This window comes from Dromiciops gliroides, chromosome 1 (assembly GCF_019393635.1).
Source record: "Dromiciops gliroides isolate mDroGli1 chromosome 1, mDroGli1.pri, whole genome shotgun sequence".
NCBI classification, from domain to species: domain Eukaryota; kingdom Metazoa; phylum Chordata; class Mammalia; order Microbiotheria; family Microbiotheriidae; genus Dromiciops; species Dromiciops gliroides.
The window spans coordinates 78,901,958-78,921,324 of record NC_057861.1 but is presented as its reverse complement, the minus strand read 5'-3'; the positions used below and the strand labels follow the sequence as shown (position 1 = coordinate 78,921,324).

Here is a 19,367-nt window from a genome sequence, read left to right as displayed (position 1 = left end):
CACACACTTAACACTTACTAGCTGTGTGACCTTGGGCAAGTCACTTAACCCCAATTGCCTCACTAAAAAAAAAAAAAAAAGTACCTATTGCAGCACGAAAGCAGAGACTGCCTTGCTTTTCCATTTGCATCCCTAGCATTTAGCACAATGCTTTGCATATTTTAAGTCTTTATTGGATTGGCAAAGTGAGATCATAAGATCTTAGAGTTCATCTAGTCCAATCCTTCATTTTACAGGATTCCAGGTCTATCTCTATTTCCAAGGTGTTTGGCCTTGGGAAAGTCAACTTCTGTGGGTCTGTTTTCTTTTCTATAAAATGAGGATTGGGCTAGAAAATCTCAAAAGTTTCTTTTAGCTCTAAACCTTATGATCCGTGAGCCTCTGAAACTAAAACCTAGGGAGATGAAATGATTCACAGAACCATAGTCGCTATAAATCATGATGTGTGGGCCTCCTCTGGTGACTGCTGGGAAAAGGACAGTTGTTAGACTGCTAAGTGACTTTTTTTTTTTTTTTAAAGTGAGGCAATTGGGGTTAAGCGACTTGCCCAGGGTCACACAGCTAGTAAGTATTAAGTGTCTGAGGCCGGATTTGAACTCAGGTACTCCTGAATCCAGGGCTGGTGCTCTATCCACTGCGCCATCTAGCTGCCCCTGCTAAGTGACTTCTAATAGGCTCTACAGATTAGAAATCATCTTGGAGAAAGGAGGTAGGGAAAGGAGTTAGTCTTTGACCAGAGAGGAACCCTAGGGTCATCCTCTCATTGGACCAATAAAGAGGAAGTATGGTATAGAGCACTGGTCATGGAGCCAGATATGGGTTTGAGTTCTAGCTCTGCCACTTACTAGCTGTGGGATTTGGGGCATCTCACTTTGCTTCTCTGTATCTGTTTGCTCATTTATAAAATTGAGGGGATGATACCTGTACTTACCTCATAAAATAGCTGTGAGCTAATAGTCTGTGTTCCTAATAACTGAAGTGAGCCTGATATGGTTTGGATGTGTTGGAAGTAGGTGGGATCTAGGTTTTAGATACAAAATACAAAATAAATAAAGGGCTCAATCTCTATCCTAATGCAATGTTATTTTTCATTTACACTATTTTATCTGTGACAGATTATCAGTTAATTCATTAAATTTCTTTTTAATTCATTAAATTTTGAAATAGGACTTTAGAACATCAGTACTCACCTAGTCCAACCTTTCCCTAAATAAGAATTCTTTGCACAATGTTCTTGACATGATCATCCATCCTTTGCTTGATGAGCTTCAGTCACAAGGAACTCATTTCCTCCCAAGGTGTGTCATTTCATTTTTGAACAGTTGTTTAGGTAGAGTGAGCTAAAGACTGTGGCTCTATAATTTCCACCCACTGGTCTTAGTTCTGTCCTTTAGTGTAAAGCAGAATAAGCTCTATCAAGAAGGTTTATTCACACATACCTCTCCCATCTATTCATGCCTTGCTCTCTCCTACTCTATGCCTTCTCCCCCCAATCTGGGCCTGTGAAGCAGCCTGTGCCCCTCAAGTTACTTATATCCCATCTCCTAATCAAAAAATTCAGATGTCCTTAAATTTTATTTGGTATCATAATTTAGAGCTGTAAAGCACCTTAGAAACCTACTACTCGGGGCAGCTAGGTGGTGCAGTGGATAGAGCACCGGCCCTGGAGTCAGGAGTACCTGAGTTCAAATCCGGCCTCAGACACTTAACACTTACTAGCTGTATGACCCTGGGCAAATCACTTTTTTTTGGGGGGGGCAGGGCAATGGGGCTTAAGTGACTTGCCCAAGGTCACACAGCTAGTAAGTGTCAAGTGTCTGAGGCCAGATTTGAATTCAGGAACTCCTGAATCCAGGGCCGGTGCTTTATCCACTGTGCCACCTAGCCGCCCTGGGCAAATCACTAAACCCCAACTGCCTCACTAAAAAAAAAAAAATTAGAAACCTACTACTCTAATTTCTTCATTTTACATATGAGAAAACTGAGGCTGAGAAAGAAGTCACTTGTCTAAGGTCACAAGGTGACCAATTGCAAGGTCCTCTGACTCCAAAGCCAGTGTTGTTTCCATTATATTATTCATGACTTCTGTCCAGTATTTTTTTTTAAAAGAATGAATTCTCTGGTGTTGAATAAGATTGAATGAAATGGGAATTTTGGTTGGGGTAGGTGAGGTTGGTCATTAAAGGGCACTGAACATTATGTGGAATAGGGAAAATTTAGATAAGGGGCATACTGAGAAACTTAAGGAAGTGTAGGGAGAGACACTAGGAAATGAACAAGACATGTATGAAGAAATGTTTAAGGCAGTGAAAAACTTCCACCTTTGTATCTCAATCCTGTCTATTCTCTTTTTCTTTCTCCAGTAATGGATATTTATTTATTTATTTATTTTTAATTAATTAATTAATTATTTTTTGGTGAGGCAATTGGGGTTAAGTGATTTGCCCAGGGTCACACAGCTAGTAAGTGTTAAGTGTCTGAGGTTAGATTTGAACTCAGGTTCTCCTGAATCCAGGGCTGGTGCTCTATCCACTGCACCACCTAGCTGCCCCTATGGATATTTATTTTTAATGATATTTAGAACACGTTATTCTAGTACATAACTTAAGAAAGCAGTTGTTCTACATGTTCATTGTCAGTTTCAGTGCATATTTGAGAAAAATGCACTAAGAACATATACATACAGATGAGTCTTGGATCTCTGTCATTGGTCTTTCAGGCAAATAAATTTCTGTATCATTTTCACTTCAATCTTATCATGTCATCTTAAAATGGCAATCATGGTTCACTTTAAAATTCAGGTCTTGAATAATACATTTAAAATCCATTTACCTTGTTCTAAACATTACACACAATTTTCTATTTTGCATTTCTTTAAAAAAAACTCATATTGCAATTATTTGTGATCATGACACATCACAAATGCTAACTAATGTCTTCTCTTTTTGGCCAGGACATTCCCTAATGCTGCTTTCCTTAATTCAGCTGAAACTGTGTTATGTAACTTTTACTGTGCAATTAAAGCAAAGAACAAAATAAAACCCCAAACAGATGTTTTGTGTTAGATAAGCGCAGTAATGTTTTCTCATTAAACCCTCTTGACTGTCTGAGGGGCTTGACAAAGGAAGTATTCTCCTACTTCCTTTAGCTTTTCTCCTGGTTACTATTCTTAGACTTATAGAAGATACAAGGTAGCAGGGAAAGAGCACAGTTATCTACTCCATCTGTGAGAAGGGAGATTGTTCAGAGATCTCTATGCATTTAAGGAAATTTTTCTACCTCTGAAGGTGTCCTCTGGCAAATTATTCATTCCATTAGACACTGTGGCTCAGTTCTGGGAATGGATGCAGAAGAAAAGAACAAGGAAAAGAGAAGAAGGAAAAGAGGAAAAACTGGGGAAAAGTCATGCTTTTACAGGTCACAGAAAAAGAAGTGGAAAATGGCCAAAGGTAGCCTATTTGTTGCCAAATTTTGCTAAGGCCTGTCCTTGTACTTTAGTAAAAGGGAAGGATATTCTTCTTTCTCTCTTTTCTAATATACAGCCCTTGCTCCAGGACCAAGAGCTCAGACCTAGCAATAGCAAAGACTACAGTTCTGCTACACTATAAGTTAAAAGTAGAGTTTCATGGCATGGCCTGGGAAACATCATTATAACACTGTTTCTATGAGAAAATGCATTCCAAATAACAGGTGTACAAATGAACTTTTTGGAACACAATCCTTTCAGAAGTAGATCATTCTATGATTCAGTGCTCAAATGGTCAAAACAGACAATATTAACTACAAGAGTTCTGAGAAGGAAGAGCAAACAGTGAAGGCTAGAATAAAAAGGGAGAATTTCCAGGAGTTGGGATCCAAAGCTACTTGTTTGGCTGAAGCTTTCTACATAATCACTACATGCCCAGGATCCAGTGTAAACATTCAACTGCTATTTGAACTCTAAACGAACTTTGTCTAGTATGAATTCTGTGTTGCTGGCTGATTAAAATCTAAGCTCTATTTGATGCTTTTATTACATTCATACTCCCCCCACCCCAGCATGAATTCTCTTATGTTCATGAACCTGTGACCTGTAACTAAAGGTTTTCCCACATTTATTATACTCATAGGAATCCTCTACGGAATGGATGCTCATATGTTTAGTAATGGTTGCAATCCAACGAAAAGTTTTCCCACATTTATTACATGTGTATGGTCTCTCTCCAGTATGAATTCTCTGATGCTGAATAAGGTCAGAGCTCTGGCTGAAGGCTTTTCCACAATCATTACATTCATATGGTTTCTGTCCAGTATGAATTCTCTCATGTCGAATAAGGTTTGAGCTATGGCTAAAGGCTTTTCCACATTCATTACATTCATAAGGTTTTTCTCCAGTATGAATCCTCTGGTGCTCAATAATGGATGATTTATGATTAAAAGACTTCCCACACTCTTTACACTCATAGGGTCTCTCTCCAGTATGAATTCTTTGATGTTCACTGAAGTGTGATTTATGATTGAAGACTTTTCCACATTCATTACACTGGTAGGGACCCTCTCCAGTATGAACTCTCCTGTGTTGGGAAAGTTGTGAGCTCTGACTAAAAGCTTTTCCACATTCATTGCATTCATAAGGTTTTTCTCCTGTATGAATTCTCATATGCTTAGTAATAGTTGAAATTGAACTAAAGGCTTTTCCACATTTATTACATACATATGGTCTTTCTCCAGTGTGAATTCTCTGGTGCTGAATAAGGTCTGAACTCTGGCTAAAGGCTTTCCCACATTCGTTACATGCAAATGGCTTTTGTCCAGTATGACTTCTTTGATGTCGAATAAGATTTGAATTCTGGCTGAAGGCATTCCCACATTTGTTACATTTATAAGGTTTCTCTCCAGTATGAATTCTCTGATGCTGAATTAGGTTTGAACTCTGGCTAAAGGCTTTTCCACATTCATTACATTCATACAGATCTTCTCTAATATGCATTTTTAGGTGTTGGTTGAGTTGTGAAGTTTGACTGAAGGTTTTTCCACACTGATCACATCTACAATGTTTTGTTCCATCATGAATTAGGTAGTGTCTTACTAGGAATGAATTATATTTGAAGCTCTTCACACATATATCACATTTGTGGGGTTTCTTTCCTATAAGATCTTTCTGATGTGTTAGAAGCTCTGTGTTCAAATTGAAATTTCTTTTCCATTTATTGCACTCCTGGGCTTGTTCTCCAATTTGGATTTTCTTGTGAGTGAGAATCACTTGCCCAAAACATCTCTCCTGGGGGTGAGATTTCCTCAGAGTTTGTTTCTCAGAGTTTTCTTTCTGCCTTCCTAATTTGTGCTCATGTTTACAGGTTTCTGCAAATGTGAGAACTTGGGAGTCATCCTTTGGTTGTCTAAATATTGCCCACAGTGTTTCTACTTCTTCAGAAACTTTCTGCTTTGCCGTCACTTGTCCATTATTAAGACCTTCCTTGGAATCTGAAACAAATAAAATAGAAATATCAAGTCTTTCCTGTGATAAAAGAAAGGAAACAGCTAGAACATAATTCGAATTATCCAATTACACTAAAGGCTCTCCTATGACTGGATCTGAGTACTCACTGTTTCACACAGTCAGTACAACCACCCTATTGAACAAATGGGCAGTTAGTCCTTCCCTCAGTCCCCCATACTTTAAGTGCCTAGTGTCATCTTGCACGATCTGCTCCCAGTCATTGACATTGACTACAATTAATTCACAGTGTCATAATTTAACTCTACCAGAGTATCTGTATGCTCTTTCATTGACCCATTCAACAATCACTTAACGAGTGCTTACTGTATACAGAGTGTTGCTCTAGGTGCTAGGGAGATACAATATTTAAGCCACTTGGAAAATAAAGACAAATGCAGATAACTATAATATATAACATAACATAATAAGTATATAATAAGACAAAAATACTGAGAAGTATTAATGAAGGAGATATTTCAGTTGTGCATTTTAAAGGATGGGCAGAAATTCAACAAACAAAAAAGAAGAGGGGATATGAACAAAGGCACAGAGGGGAACACAGTGCATGTGTCATGATCAGGCAACAGTTCAATTTGGCTAGACTGAAAAGTGCATGGAGGATAATGACCTACAGCTAAAAAAATAGGATGGTGTCAGATTTGTTGGCCTTAAGTGCAGGCAGAGGATTTTTTTTTTTTTAAGTGAGGCAATTGGGGTTAAGTGACTTGCCCAGGGTCACACAGCTAGTAAGTATTAAGTGTCTGAGGCCGGATTTGAACTCAGGTCCTCCTGAATCCAGGGCCAGTGCTCTATCCACTGCGCCACCTAGCCGCCCCAGGCAGAGGATTTTGAAATATACTTTGTAGTTGACAGGGACTCACTGAAGGTTTCTGAGCAAAGAAGTAGTATAACCAGATCAATATATGAGATTATTCTAGCAAGATATATTGCTAGACTAGATTGGAAGAGGGATGGAGTGTTAATAGGAACAACTGGTAGTAGGCTAATACAATACATCAGGCATACAGTAATGTGCACTTGTATTAGGGTGATGATAGTTGGGGTGGAAGGGAGGAAAGGGAGATTAAAGAGATTTTGTAGAGATGTAGTTGGTAGGATTTGGTAAGTGGGTAAGATGGAAGAATCAAAGATAACCAACCCCAGAGTTGCAAACATGGACACAACAGGGTAAATGGTGGCAGCATTTATCAGTTTCTAAATATACATTTCTGACTTTATAAATAGTCAGAAACAGTAAAAAAAAGTCAGGAGATTTATGGGGAAAGATAAACTCGGTTTTGAAAATACTGAGTTTCAGGTATCAGTGGGAAATCAAGAAAGAGATGGTCAACTGGAGATGTTAGTCTGAACCTTGGATTCTCCTCCTAGAACCAGCCTGGGCTCCAGTAGGTGAGTTTTTACTTTAGCTTTCTTGTAACTACACCTCCACATCACTTCCTGGAGGTAATTTCAAACCATGTCTCCCACTTCTATATCTCTGGCTCTCTTTTGGTCCTTTTATATTGTTAAGGGCTAAAATTCTAGCTAGTCTGTCTAAAATATCTAATGAGTGGTCGCCAATAAATTATAAGCTTTAGCAAGAGTTAGACTTTTAAGCATTTATTAAGGAGAATAAGAATTTGGTAAAGAGAGAGAAAAAGGCCTAGATTCCTATCTATTAAAGGGAGAGCACATTTCTAGCTCCGCTCTCCTCCAGAGTCCAAAAGGAAGAGCGCCTCCGTCTCCTCCTTCCTCCTCCCACTAGTCCGCGTCACTTCCTGATACCAAAGACTCCTGGTCTTGCCCTCAAAGACCTTCGCTTCATGGGCAGAACTCTTCTACAGTTAGTATCCAGCAGGTGGCGTTATTCCAATCGTTACAGTGCCCCCTGTTGTTCCTCAAGAAACAAAATGTTTCCTTGACGGAACAGTAAAAAGAATATAATAACTATTGCTAACTAATAATATGTGAACAACAATATAGAAAAGGAAGAGAGGAAAGTTTTGTCCAGAGGGGCGATTTTTTTTTTTTGTCCTCATGAACCGACGCTTTGACATTGGTCTTGCAAAGGGAGGGCCTCTGCAGAGAGTACATATCACAGATGGTGTATATTATAACAGAAAGAGAAAAAAAAAACAACAAAAACAAATCAAAACTGTTCATTTAAAGTCTCTGAAAGTCTTTTCTCAGATGTCCTCTAGGTGTAGTCGTGGAATGGAAGTCTTTTCAGGGGTTGAGGTATGGATGCTGGTAATCAGCCAGGAAATTTCCTACAAAATTGAGCTTAACACAACTTTAAAATAGCTTTGTCAATAATAAAATCAAACAATGAAAGTTCTCAAAAACATGTCTAAGGGAATACAGAATCTTAGTTGTTACACATGAAACATATAATAAAACAAAAATTGAAACATTCTTTAAAATTATAATATTACTATAGTCCCCCCCTTATGGAGGGTAATTGAGAAGACAATTGCTGCAATATTAATTATTAAAAATAATTTTTATCTTTGTTTCATCACTTTTTGCATCATCTGCCTAATTATCCTCATGCCATTATGAGAAATTAGAAAATCTAATATAATTGGTAACAGGTGTCAAGGCCAAATTCAACACTGTTATTTATCATGACACCTGAGATAATTATGGGGGTTACCATAAAAGAACAGAGAAATGATGGGATATGAGCATTCCCACACTTGAGCAATATGTACTGTCCATGCAGTATGCCAGGCTTAAAATAGGTGGATGGAATATATGTCCATGCCACCGAACATATTGGAGGAAACTGAGTCAGACTTAATCAGATGCATGGGATTGAGATGTCCATGGCATCAGGCATATAGGAGGGAGCATAGAAGCCAGGTGTAGAAGTGAGATGGGTGGGATGAATACTTCCAGCCATCTGTACAATATTGTGGGGAAAAATAAAATAAAATATTAAACCAAGAGAATCCAACCTCAACATTTGTCAAAAGCCGTTCCCTTGGCCATACCTTGACTTCATGCATGTCTCCCCTCATGTGACAGTTCAGTGTCTGCTCTTGCGTGTATTCCTCTTGTGATTGGATGGCATCTTGGCCAACTGGCATCTGATAACTCAGAATAAAGGCAATTAATGTCTTAAATGATAAGTTCCCATAATCCAAGTCTCATATGTATTTAAAAATTGAGGATAATAAATGATTGCAAAAAATGTGAATACATCTTGACTCAGAACACAATATATAATTATGCAACAATTTCAAATAATACCCCTTTTTTAAAAACTTAGTATACAATTACTTTTGTGAAAAATCTGAATATATTTAAATACAAGTTAAAGCACAACAGAATCTCAAAGAAAACTTTTTTTTTAAAAAGAAAACTTTTACAAATGTTCCCCTCTTTTTTTTTTTTTTTTGGAATATGCTTATCAAAAATAATACTTCTAGAATCAATTTACACTTGCCATGGCAAACAATTTGCCAGGGAAATGCTTTAAAGAGTTTGATCAAATAATCAGTTGAGAAAAAATAACAAAAACAAACAACTCAGAATATGGGAGCACAATACTCCTAGAATTAACATTGTATTATGAAATCAAAACCATCTTGCAATGTTTCAAAATTAGAGAGATGAATAAATAGAAAAAAATACACACGGAACAATAAAAGACAATGAAATTCAAACTAGGGAAATCTAAATGAATATGAACTTAATATTAATAAGAGTATTATAAAATATAAACTTGATCATATGACTATAAAAAGCTTTACAAATATTCTCCTTGTTTTAGAAACTAAGTATAAGTCACAATCTCAAAAGCATGAAAATCTCTATGAAAATAAACCCATACCATTAATTTCAAAATGTATATATAATAGCATAGAAATCCTATGTAACCTCTGAACTGATACTATTACTCTGAGTGAATTCAGAACACTTTTGATTCTGATATCTAAAATCCCCAACACTCATATCAATACCTTGCCCCTTACTTTTACATTTCTGTACAATATATACCCTTCCATGGCAAAAGAAGCAGAGTCTTGAACTATGTTGATGATTGTCATTCTTATACAGCTTAAATTTTTCTTCTTTAACCCCTCTATATTGTCTGTCAGTCTTTTCACCATACAAATGCTTTATAAGATTACTAATGAAAGACAAAAGCAGGTTAGCAAAATTATCAACAAAACGAGCATATCTGGAATTTAAAGTGTTTTCTAAGGTTGTCTCAGAAGCACAGCCAGGCTGGGGAAGGGCTGAGCCTGAATCTGCAAATGTAGTTAGAGAAAGTTGAGCATGCGCATCAGATCTCTGGACTTCCCAGGCAGGGGAAGCAATGGGCTTGGCCATGGGAGGAGTAGAGGGTGGGGTCTGTAGAGGAGGGGAGGGACCAGCACAATTTGAATCAGACTTGATTTTGAACTCAGGCCTGGATTCCTCTTCCCCCACTTTGCCTCCAGGTGCTAGGGGATTAAAAGCTTCTAGAGGGTGGGTCATTGCCTCCAAGCATGCAAAATTAAAGCAACAATTAGTGTTAGAACTGGGAAAAGCTGCGGGAATGTCTTCAGGTTTCTCTGAAAAAGCATGGTTGGGAGAGGGAGAGATATTTCCTTGTGTGAGTAAGTTGCTGGCTCTTTTAACAAAAATAAAAAGAAAAATAGAAAATCCACAAAAACAAAGCATTAACATGATCTTATCTCCCATTTGTCTGGTTAAACAGACTAAAATCAAAAATAGGATAATTAGGGAGTTTAAAAGGTCCATTTGAAAAAATTTAAAGGTAAAACACAGCCAGTACGCCAGTACTTAGCAGTTAAAGGGAGAGGGAGGGGAAATTTCTTACCCAACCAGAAGATCAGAAGACTGAGGGTTAGCTTTCCTCTTCGTGGTCAGCCATCTGTTAAGGGCTAAAATTCTAGCTAGTCTGTCTAAAATATCTAATGAGTGGTCGCCAATAAATTATAAGCTTTAGCAAGAGTTAGACTTTTAAGCATTTATTAAGGAGAATAAGAATTTGGTAAAGAGAGAGAAAAAGGCCTAGATTCCTATCTATTAAAGGGAGAGCACATTTCTAGCTCCGCTCTCCTCCAGAGTCCAAAAGGAAGAGCGCCTCCGTCTCCTCCTTCCTCCTCCCACTAGTCCGCGTCACTTCCTGATACCAAAGACTCCTGGTCTTGCCCTCAAAGACCTTCGCTTCATGGGCAGAACTCTTCTACAGTTAGTATCCAGCAGGTGGCGTTATTCCAATCGTTACAATATGCTGTCTTCCCCCTCTGAATGCAGGATCTTTGAAAGCAGACTATCTAACTTTTTTACACAGCAGTTAATAAAAGGATTATCATAAATAATTCATTCACTCAACTGAAAACTTCTCACTCACCTGTGTGAGAGGCTTCTGATATACCTCTTCTCTCAATTCTCTCTAGATCCAGGCCCCAGGGCTCCTCCCCTTGCTCCAGCTGACAGATCACATCAGGTTTGGATAATGGAATTCCTATAACAGAGACGGAAATGAGGCTTGTTGGATTGTGACTGAAATGTAAGGATGGCTCCAGGGTCAGTCTAATATTGTGATAAGTGGAAAAACTTATGAAGCCTGGGTTTGAATGCTGGCATTGATATTCACTACTTATGTTAACTTTAATTACATTAGGTCATCGCTCTGGGTTTCAGCTTCCTTGTTTGTAAGGCTGGATGATGTCTGGGGTTCTCAATTTTTTCTGTATCATGGATTCCTTTGTCAAGCTGGGGAAGCCCATGGATGTCTTCTCAGAATAAGTGTTGGAAGGCATAAAATAAAATACAAAGGAAACCAATTATATTCAAACACAGTAATCAAAAATATTTTTAAAAAACAAGTTCATGAACCTTAATCTAAGAATGCCTGCAATAGATAATCTCTAAGGTTCCTTATAGTTTTATTAATTTATAAGGAAAAAATAAAGAATTATTATAGATTGATAACTTCAGTGTCTGGATGTTATTGCTGAGACATCTAAATTTTGGGGTAAAATTCCAGGAAGCCTAGAAGCCTCTGGGTAACACCTGAAACAGGGAAAGAAATTCCCACTTTTATAGACTTCCTCAGACTCCATTCATATTAAAGAGGCAAATCAGATAGAAAGGTCCCACAGTTCTTAGGGTCAAGTGACAAAGCAAATACTAATGCCTCTTCATTAATGTCATTTCGACTGAAACAATTAGTTTCTATTGTTGAACCATTTGACAGTACCAAGGAATTTAGGGATAGGTATTTCCATAGGGATTGCTTCCCAGAAGGATGGCTGTGGACACTGGGCTGGAAGCAGTGCTATTCCAAAGGCTCTGAGTTCAAGGTCTTGGGATGGCTCTGCCAGGGTCTGAGGGAAGATGATGGTGAAGGCGGTGGTGGTCTGACCTGGTTGGCACATACTCCTTCTTGTCTCGTTCAGGGTGCTTTGATGCTTCAATTGGGCTGGATTTCCTACCCTGGGAGTAGCAGTTGGTAGGGATGGTTGGCCCTTTCTCAATAGGAGCTGCCCCCCTAGATGATGGCTGTGAGGGTGGGGCTGGAAGCAGGACTAGCAGTCTGGGGAGGGGAATAGGGTACTGCTTTCCCAGGGCTTTTGTGTCTATCTCTCTGCCTATTAGTGGCAGTTGATCAGAAATTACTGGGAGTGGTGATGGGCCCCTTCTCTACAATGATGGCTGCAAGGACTTGGCTGGAAGTAGGTCTGGTGTCTATTCCCTTTGTTTTGGGGTTTTGGAATATTTTCATCACATTATGAGGGGAGATGGAAGTCAAGGTGGTCATGGTGGTTTGACTTGACTATCACACAATGCCTTCTGTCTCTCCTCCATGGTGTCCAGCAGTTTCCCTTAGAGGACAATTAGATCAACTCATATCTGAAGCAAAACTTCCTTCTGGAGTATCATTTCCACATTGTTCAAACATTTGCCAGTCACAGGAAACTCACTATGAAGGCTCTTTTCATTCACAAATAGTTCATCCTTCTAATGAGTTAAACCCTTGACTCCTTATCACTTCTATCTGGAACTTGTTCTGTTCTTTAAAGGGTACTTCTTCGTTCTATAGTTCTCTCTGATTTCATTCAGAATTTGGAAAGCTGGATTCCCTTCTTCCAAGACAGAACAAGCTATTTGGTTTGATTAATCCTGGTCTGGGGATATCTTCCAGAAAGCTGGGTGAAGAGATTCTTCAGATCTCAAATCCCAGATCCTAACTCTTAGGTCTTAACACTAGACCCAAAGAAAACTGGAAAGGAACTAGCAGTCTAGTTAGTAAGGCCTGGGGGAAACTGGGGCTCTGAAAAGTTTTCTCTGAGAAGGAAAGCAGAGAGAGGAAGGTAGAGAAAAGAGGCTCAGGTAAGGGAGATGAGAATTTTGCCATAGAATATATAAGCTCATCTGGTCTTGCAACTATAGGTACTGTCCTGAGTCTCAGTTCCATATATCCAGATTCCCAATGGACATTTCCACTTAAACATTTCACTTATTTCAAACTCAGCATGTATAGAAATAAACTTAATATTCTTTTCCCAAACTTGCCCTCTTCCTCCTGCATTGTTTTAATTAATGGAATCGCTCTCCTCATAGACTCAAAACCTTGCAGACATCTCTGACTCTTCCCTCTCCTTCATCCCTTAGAATCAGGACCAATTTCTAGAGTAGTAGAAAGACCTATGGACTTAGAAATAGAAGACCTGGGATCAAACACCAGTTCTGTTGTTACTAGATAGGTTACCTTGGCCAAGACAATTTACTTCTCCAAGGGTCAGTTTCTTCATTTGTAAATTGGGGATAATGTCACTTGCATAGGTTTTTTTGTTTTGTTAAGAAAGCATTTTGGGGTAGCTAGGTGGCATAGTGGATAAAGCATAGGCCCAGGATTCAGGAGTACCTGAGTTCAAATCCAGCCTCAGACACTTGACACTTACTCTGTGTGACCCCGGGCAAGTCACTTAACCCCCCATTGCCCTGCAAAAAAAAAAAAAGCATTTTATACTCTAAAGTAATCTATGTGACTTAATATTAATATGCATTATTAACAATTAATTAATTCTTCCTCTCTAATTTCTTCTACCTGATATCACCCACATACTGACTCTTAATACCTCATACCTGTGGATTACTACAACATCAGTCAACAAGCATTTATTAAGAGACTAGTATGTCCCAGTATTATGCAGGTGCTGGGGACATAAAAACAAAAATGAAAGAGTTCTTGCTTTCAATACTTTCTATTGGGGAGACATCTACAGATATAAATAAATACATAATAAATACAAAGAAATTCTGTAAGGGGAGGTACTAGCAGCTGGGGAGGAGATAAATTGTTATAGGGGAAGAATTGACAAGACTTGGTAAATTATTTGATACATGGGGTGAGGGAGAATAAGAAAATGAACAAACTCAGAGATTGTGAACCTGTGTTACCAGAACAGAGAAGTTAGGAAGAGGGGTGAGTTTTGGGGAAGACAATGAGTTCTATTTTGGACATGTTGAGTATGAGATGGCTATTGTATATTCAATTGGAAATGTCTAACAAGCTTGGCTTCTCTTGATTCCTGCCTCTCTTTTTGTAAATTACATGCTGCTAGATTAATCTTCCATAAGCATCACTTTCATTATGCTAGCTTCCTACTCAAAACTAACGGATACCTATTTATATAAAAGTTGAACTCCTGCCTGGCTTTTAAGACCCCATTCAACCAATCTTGCCTTATATTCCACTAATTGCCAACATGTACCCTTTGCTTCCAGGAAGGTTAATTTCTCCTATGTCTCATTAATATAGAATCTCATTCCCATTTCCTTCTTAAAGCCTTCCTTGACTATTGTTTCTTTTTTTTTTTTTAGTGAGGCAATTGGGGTTAAGTGACTTGCCCAGGGTCACACAGCTAATAAGTGTTAAGTGTCTGAGGCTGGATTTGAACTCAGGTACTCCTGACTCCAGGGCCGGTGCTCTATCCACTGAGCCACCTAGCTGCCCCGTACAACACTTTCTATATGTACAACACTACTTAGCACATAATTACACTCTCTTCTGTTGTTCAATATTGTTTGGTGTGTAATAGTTTTGTCTCTCCAACAAGAGGTCAAGAACAATAGTTTATTCTTACAATATTCCTCCCTGCCCAACTCCACCCAGTGCCTAGCAAACAGTTAAGAGCACAATTCTTGCTGAATGACTGAACCAAATATCTGTTTGACCATGAATACTTCATGGTCACCATCTGAATACTTACTGTCTGTAATGTGGCTAAAATTCTAGCTAGGCTGTCCAAAAATCTAATGAGTGGTCACCAATAAATTAGAAGCTTTAGCAAGAGTTTAGACTTTTAAGCATTTATTAAGGAGCATAAGAATTTGGTGAGGAGAGATAAAGAGGCCTATCTATCTCAGGGAGCCAGCATTTTTGCTCCATTCCCCACGGGGTCCTGGAGAAAGAGAGAGAGACCCTTCTTCATCCCACAAGCCTCCTGTGAAAAACCAGAAACATCCCATCTACCCACACACAACTCCAAGCTAATTGGCTGGTAGCTTTGATTGACAGTACCCATGAACAAACGTCACTTCCTGACACCAAGGAACTGACCTTCCAAGCCACATGGCTTGCCCTCTGACACCTTCTCCTCATGGCGGAGCTTTCCTACAGTATCTCTCCAGGAGGGGGCGTCACTCCAATTGTCACAACCATTCATTCTTTCATCTCTGTGAAGATAGCAGTTCTTGGATTTTGCAGGAGAGTGAGAGAGTGGGAAAATGTATACAGGAAACTTAAAAGCCCAGAATGGGACTGTCTTTACAGAAATAACAAGGCAGCTCCCCTCTCTGTCTTCTGTAGAAACCAGACATATCACGTGAAGTCAAGGAACAGAGACCTCCTTCTCTGGTCTCAAAAGAAATATGAGGCAGCTTTGATCCCTAAGTCATAGCTTAGATGAACTCCATAGTTACTAATTATTTGGGAAGAGGCCAGAAGATACCAATAGAAATATTCTGAGTCACATGGAAGGAGAGGGACAGAAAGTTCTTACCCAGGGAGAACATATTCCCATAATTTTCCAACATCACATCCCTGTAAAGGGCTTTCTGAATGGGATCTAGCTTCTTTACTTCCTCCCTAGTGAAGTATACAGCCACATCTTCAAATGTCACCAATACCTAAAATTCAAAAGGAATTTATTAGTGCCAACTGTAAATCTTATGGAGAACTCACTTGCTTATCCCTCAGGGGATAGAAAACTCACATAGATAAAGCAATTAGAAGCTGTATGTATGTGTGTGTGTGTGTGTGTGTGTAGCTAACTTTCTGTACAGTAGGGGGGTCTCACAATTAGCTCTCCCAACCCAACTCGTCTTTTGCAAGAGATAAGGATTTTTTGTTTGTTTTGCTGTTTTTTTTTTTTTTTTTGTGGTAGCTAGGTGGTACACTGGGCTTGGAATCAGGAAGACTCATCTTCATGGGTTCAAATCAGGCCTCAGATACCTACTAGCTCTGTGATTCTGGGCAAGTCACTTAACCTTGTTTGCCTCAGTTTCCTCATCTGTAAAATGAGCTGGAGAAGGAAATGGCAAATGAATCCAATATTTTTCCCAAGAAAATCCCAAATGGACTCATGGTGAATTGGACACTGCAGAACAACCAAAATTTCTGGGAGGAAAATAATTCAGGTCATTATCCTCACCAGTTTCTGCATATGGAACTTCATATTCTCAGGGGAAGGAATCAGCCATAGATTCTAAAACGCTCCCATACCCTAAAAATGACAGTCTTTTCTCACTCCCCATCATTCTCAAAAATGAATATAGAATTTAGAGAGGCCGGCAAGTAGAACTATGGTGAAAAATGGAATGATGACACTCAATTCTAAATATAAATTTTGCTAAGGAGAAACTATTTCATAGAAAGAAATTTAAGGTTTTACAAACTTAGAACAGGTTGTGGTTGAGTGAAAAGAGCAATGAACTTGGAAGTCAGAAGATGTGGTTTTGAGTCCTAACTCTGCCACTTACTTGTCATACATTAGTATAGAACCTAAAATTGAGAGAGGTCTCTGAGATCATTTAGCCCAACACTCTCATTTAACAGATTAGTGAATGTCTGAGGATCAGAGAAAGGTAGTAACTTGCTCAGTGTTTCAGAGGAAGTAAGCAGAGGAACCAGGGTCCAAACCCAGTACTTCTAGTACTTTTTGGGTAAATCACTTTATTTCCCCAAGCCTTACTTTCCTAATTTGTATAATGGAGTTCACATTTGCACAGCTGTTGTGAAGGTCCAATGAGATCATACATATATGGTACTTTACAAAGCACTATATAAATGTCAGCTATTGTATACTTCTCACTTAACCTCCTAACCACTTTGTGGCAAGGAATGTAGAATGAAGAGGAGAGCCGGAAGCTATTTTTGCTCTCCACCATAATTGGTGACAACCCAGGTTGCCACTAAATAAATCCCAAAGCCAAGCTCTTTTTTTCAAACTTGCCATGGCTGAGAAGAAATAACTAGGTAGCACGGTGGACAGAGTGTTGGACTTGGATAAAGACTGAAGTGCCTCAGATGCTACCTGTGTGACTCTGAGAAAGTCATTTGATCTCTCTCTCTTTCTTAGGTTTAGTTTCCTCATCATTTCCTCATCTTCTTTATAGAATTGTGGTGAGAATCAATGATATGACATCTGTAAAGGCTTTGCAAATTTTAAAGTATTATATAAATGCTAATATTATTCAGAGATGAGGGAGGAGGGGGAGGGCTGTCTAGGTCTCTAATCCAAAGAAGGGGTCCATTGAGGCTGATGATATGGAGTGAAAAATCAAAGACTAATAGGTTTTTTGTTTTTGGGTTTTTTTTGTGAGGCAATGGGGGTTAAGTGACTTGCCCAGGGTCACACAGCCAGTAAGTGTCTGAGGCTGGGTTTGAACTCAGGTCCTCCAGAATCCAAGGCTGGTGCCTTATCCACTGCGCCACCTAGCTGCCCCTAATAGGTTTTTAATACAGTAGAAGTTCTTAATTTGGAATCTGTGAACTTTTAAAAATATATATTTTGAGAACTGTACTTCATTACAATTGACTTTCTTTGTGACCTATGTAGTATATGCATTTAAGAACATACTGATATGGGCTTTACTAGACTTAGGGACCCACGAAACTGAACATGTCAAGGCCCCGGATCTGGGGAGCGCTCTACACCACCTTCTTCCGCCAGCAGAGAGGACCCAGGCTGCTGCGGGGAAGGCCTTGAGTCAGGCCCCCTTTCCTTGCTCGGGGGTTTGCGGGGCCAAGAAGCTCCAGGCTGAAGAAGCCAGGAGAGACCCTAGGGAGGGACGGCTCACCTGGGAACCGGCCATAGGGAGCACCGCTGCCATCGCCCAAACTCCCGGGTCCCCTAGAGGACGAGCCAAACGCCAGCTCTGAAGCACCGTCAGCCCCCCGCAGCCTGGCCAGGAGCCTCACGCATTCCCAGGGCATTGCCAGGCACTCGGGAAAGAGCCAGACCGGGGACCAGCCGCCGGCCGGCTCCTCTCTGTCTGGGGCGGAGGGCGCTCCAATCCGTAACGACCTGATCTAGGCGGATCCTTAAATTCAGGAAGCGAAGAGAGCACCTTGGTCGGAAGTGCGCCACGGCTGCCGACTCACCGATCATCCTTCTCCCCCCCCCCCCTTGAGGCCTCTCTAGGATAAGTGGAGGACTCAGTCTTAGTGGTTCAAACATTCCACTGCAGTCTGGGACGGTGAGAACCAAGGATTTACTAACCCCTCTCCCTGAGAAGACCTATGGGTGACTCGCCTGTCAAGTCAACAACAAACATTTATTAAGCGCCTGTTATATGTCAGGCACTGTGCTGAGTGCTAAGGATAAAAAGGAAAGGCAAAACAAGTATGCTTTGTGTTTTTGGTTTTTTTAAAACAAGACATTCTTTTCTAAATATATCCCTTTCTCTCTCTCCTACCCAATGGACCATTCCTAGTAACAGAATAACAAAGAAAGGTGGAAAACATAGGAGCAAAACTAATGACATCAACTGAGATTGACAGTAAAATCCCCCACCTCTCAAAAAAAAAAAAGAGGAGATACATTTTCTCATTGATTTTTCAGAGCCAAACTTGGTCGTAATAATTACTTAGCCTTTAGATTTGGATTTTGTGGTTCAACTCATCTCACTGTGCATTAGGCAACATGTTAAATTGCATAGGGAAAATTTCCCACATAAAAGATGGAGATGGTACCCATGGAAGTTATAAGGGTGTGAGGGTGGCTGGGATAGGGTAGAGATTTGGTTTCCACTCTTATCTCAGTTGATATAGTCACAGGAGGTAATTACAGATGACTATGGTTCCATGATCTTAGTGGTAATAAGGTGTTAACAACCAGTCTAGATTCTGGCCAGGTCTAGAAACTCCCTTTTTCCTCCCACCAGGCAGTTTTTACTTATCACCATCTTGTATTCTCCTACAGAAGGTATCTTCTGTGCATGCATATGGTGAACAACAAAAGAGGAGATGACCTAAAACTTAGCCTCCCTCCTTGATTATCTGTGACTGACTCTTTGCCAAGGGGAGGGAGAGACAACTCAAAGCCAGATCCAGCTTTATCAACTTTAGGAAATTTATAATAATAAATCAATATCAGTAAGATTTTCTTTCTTAGCTTGAAGACCCTAACCAGGATAGATAACTGGCACATTGGACTCATTGTTTGAAACTTAGTCCTTTAATCTATCTATACAGGGTATCTCAAAAATCTTAGTGTAGTTTTTTTTGTTTTTTGTTTTTTGTTTTTTTTGGTGAAGCAATTGGGGTTAAGTGACTTGCCCAGGGTCACACAGCTAGTAAGTGTTAAGTGTCCGAGGGCAGATTTGAACTCAGGTCCTCCTGAATCCAGGGCCGGTG

At 39.6% G+C, this 19,367-nt stretch overlaps 1 protein-coding gene across 1 annotated transcript; it reads right to left on the bottom strand.

The window, feature by feature from the left end:
- Positions 1-2,543: 2,543 nt before the first annotated feature.
- Positions 2,544-18,103, bottom strand: ZNF623 (zinc finger protein 623). Its single transcript, XM_043978872.1, has 4 exons — positions 17,810-18,103; positions 15,511-15,637; positions 10,851-10,964; positions 2,544-5,463 (listed from the first exon to the last, which is right to left on the bottom strand). Exons 1-4 carry the CDS (start codon positions 17,840-17,842, stop codon positions 4,019-4,021), a joined length of 1,719 nt encoding a protein of 572 aa, XP_043834807.1. The 5' UTR covers positions 17,843-18,103; the 3' UTR covers positions 2,544-4,018.
- Between the last annotated feature and the right edge of the window lie 1,264 nt (positions 18,104-19,367).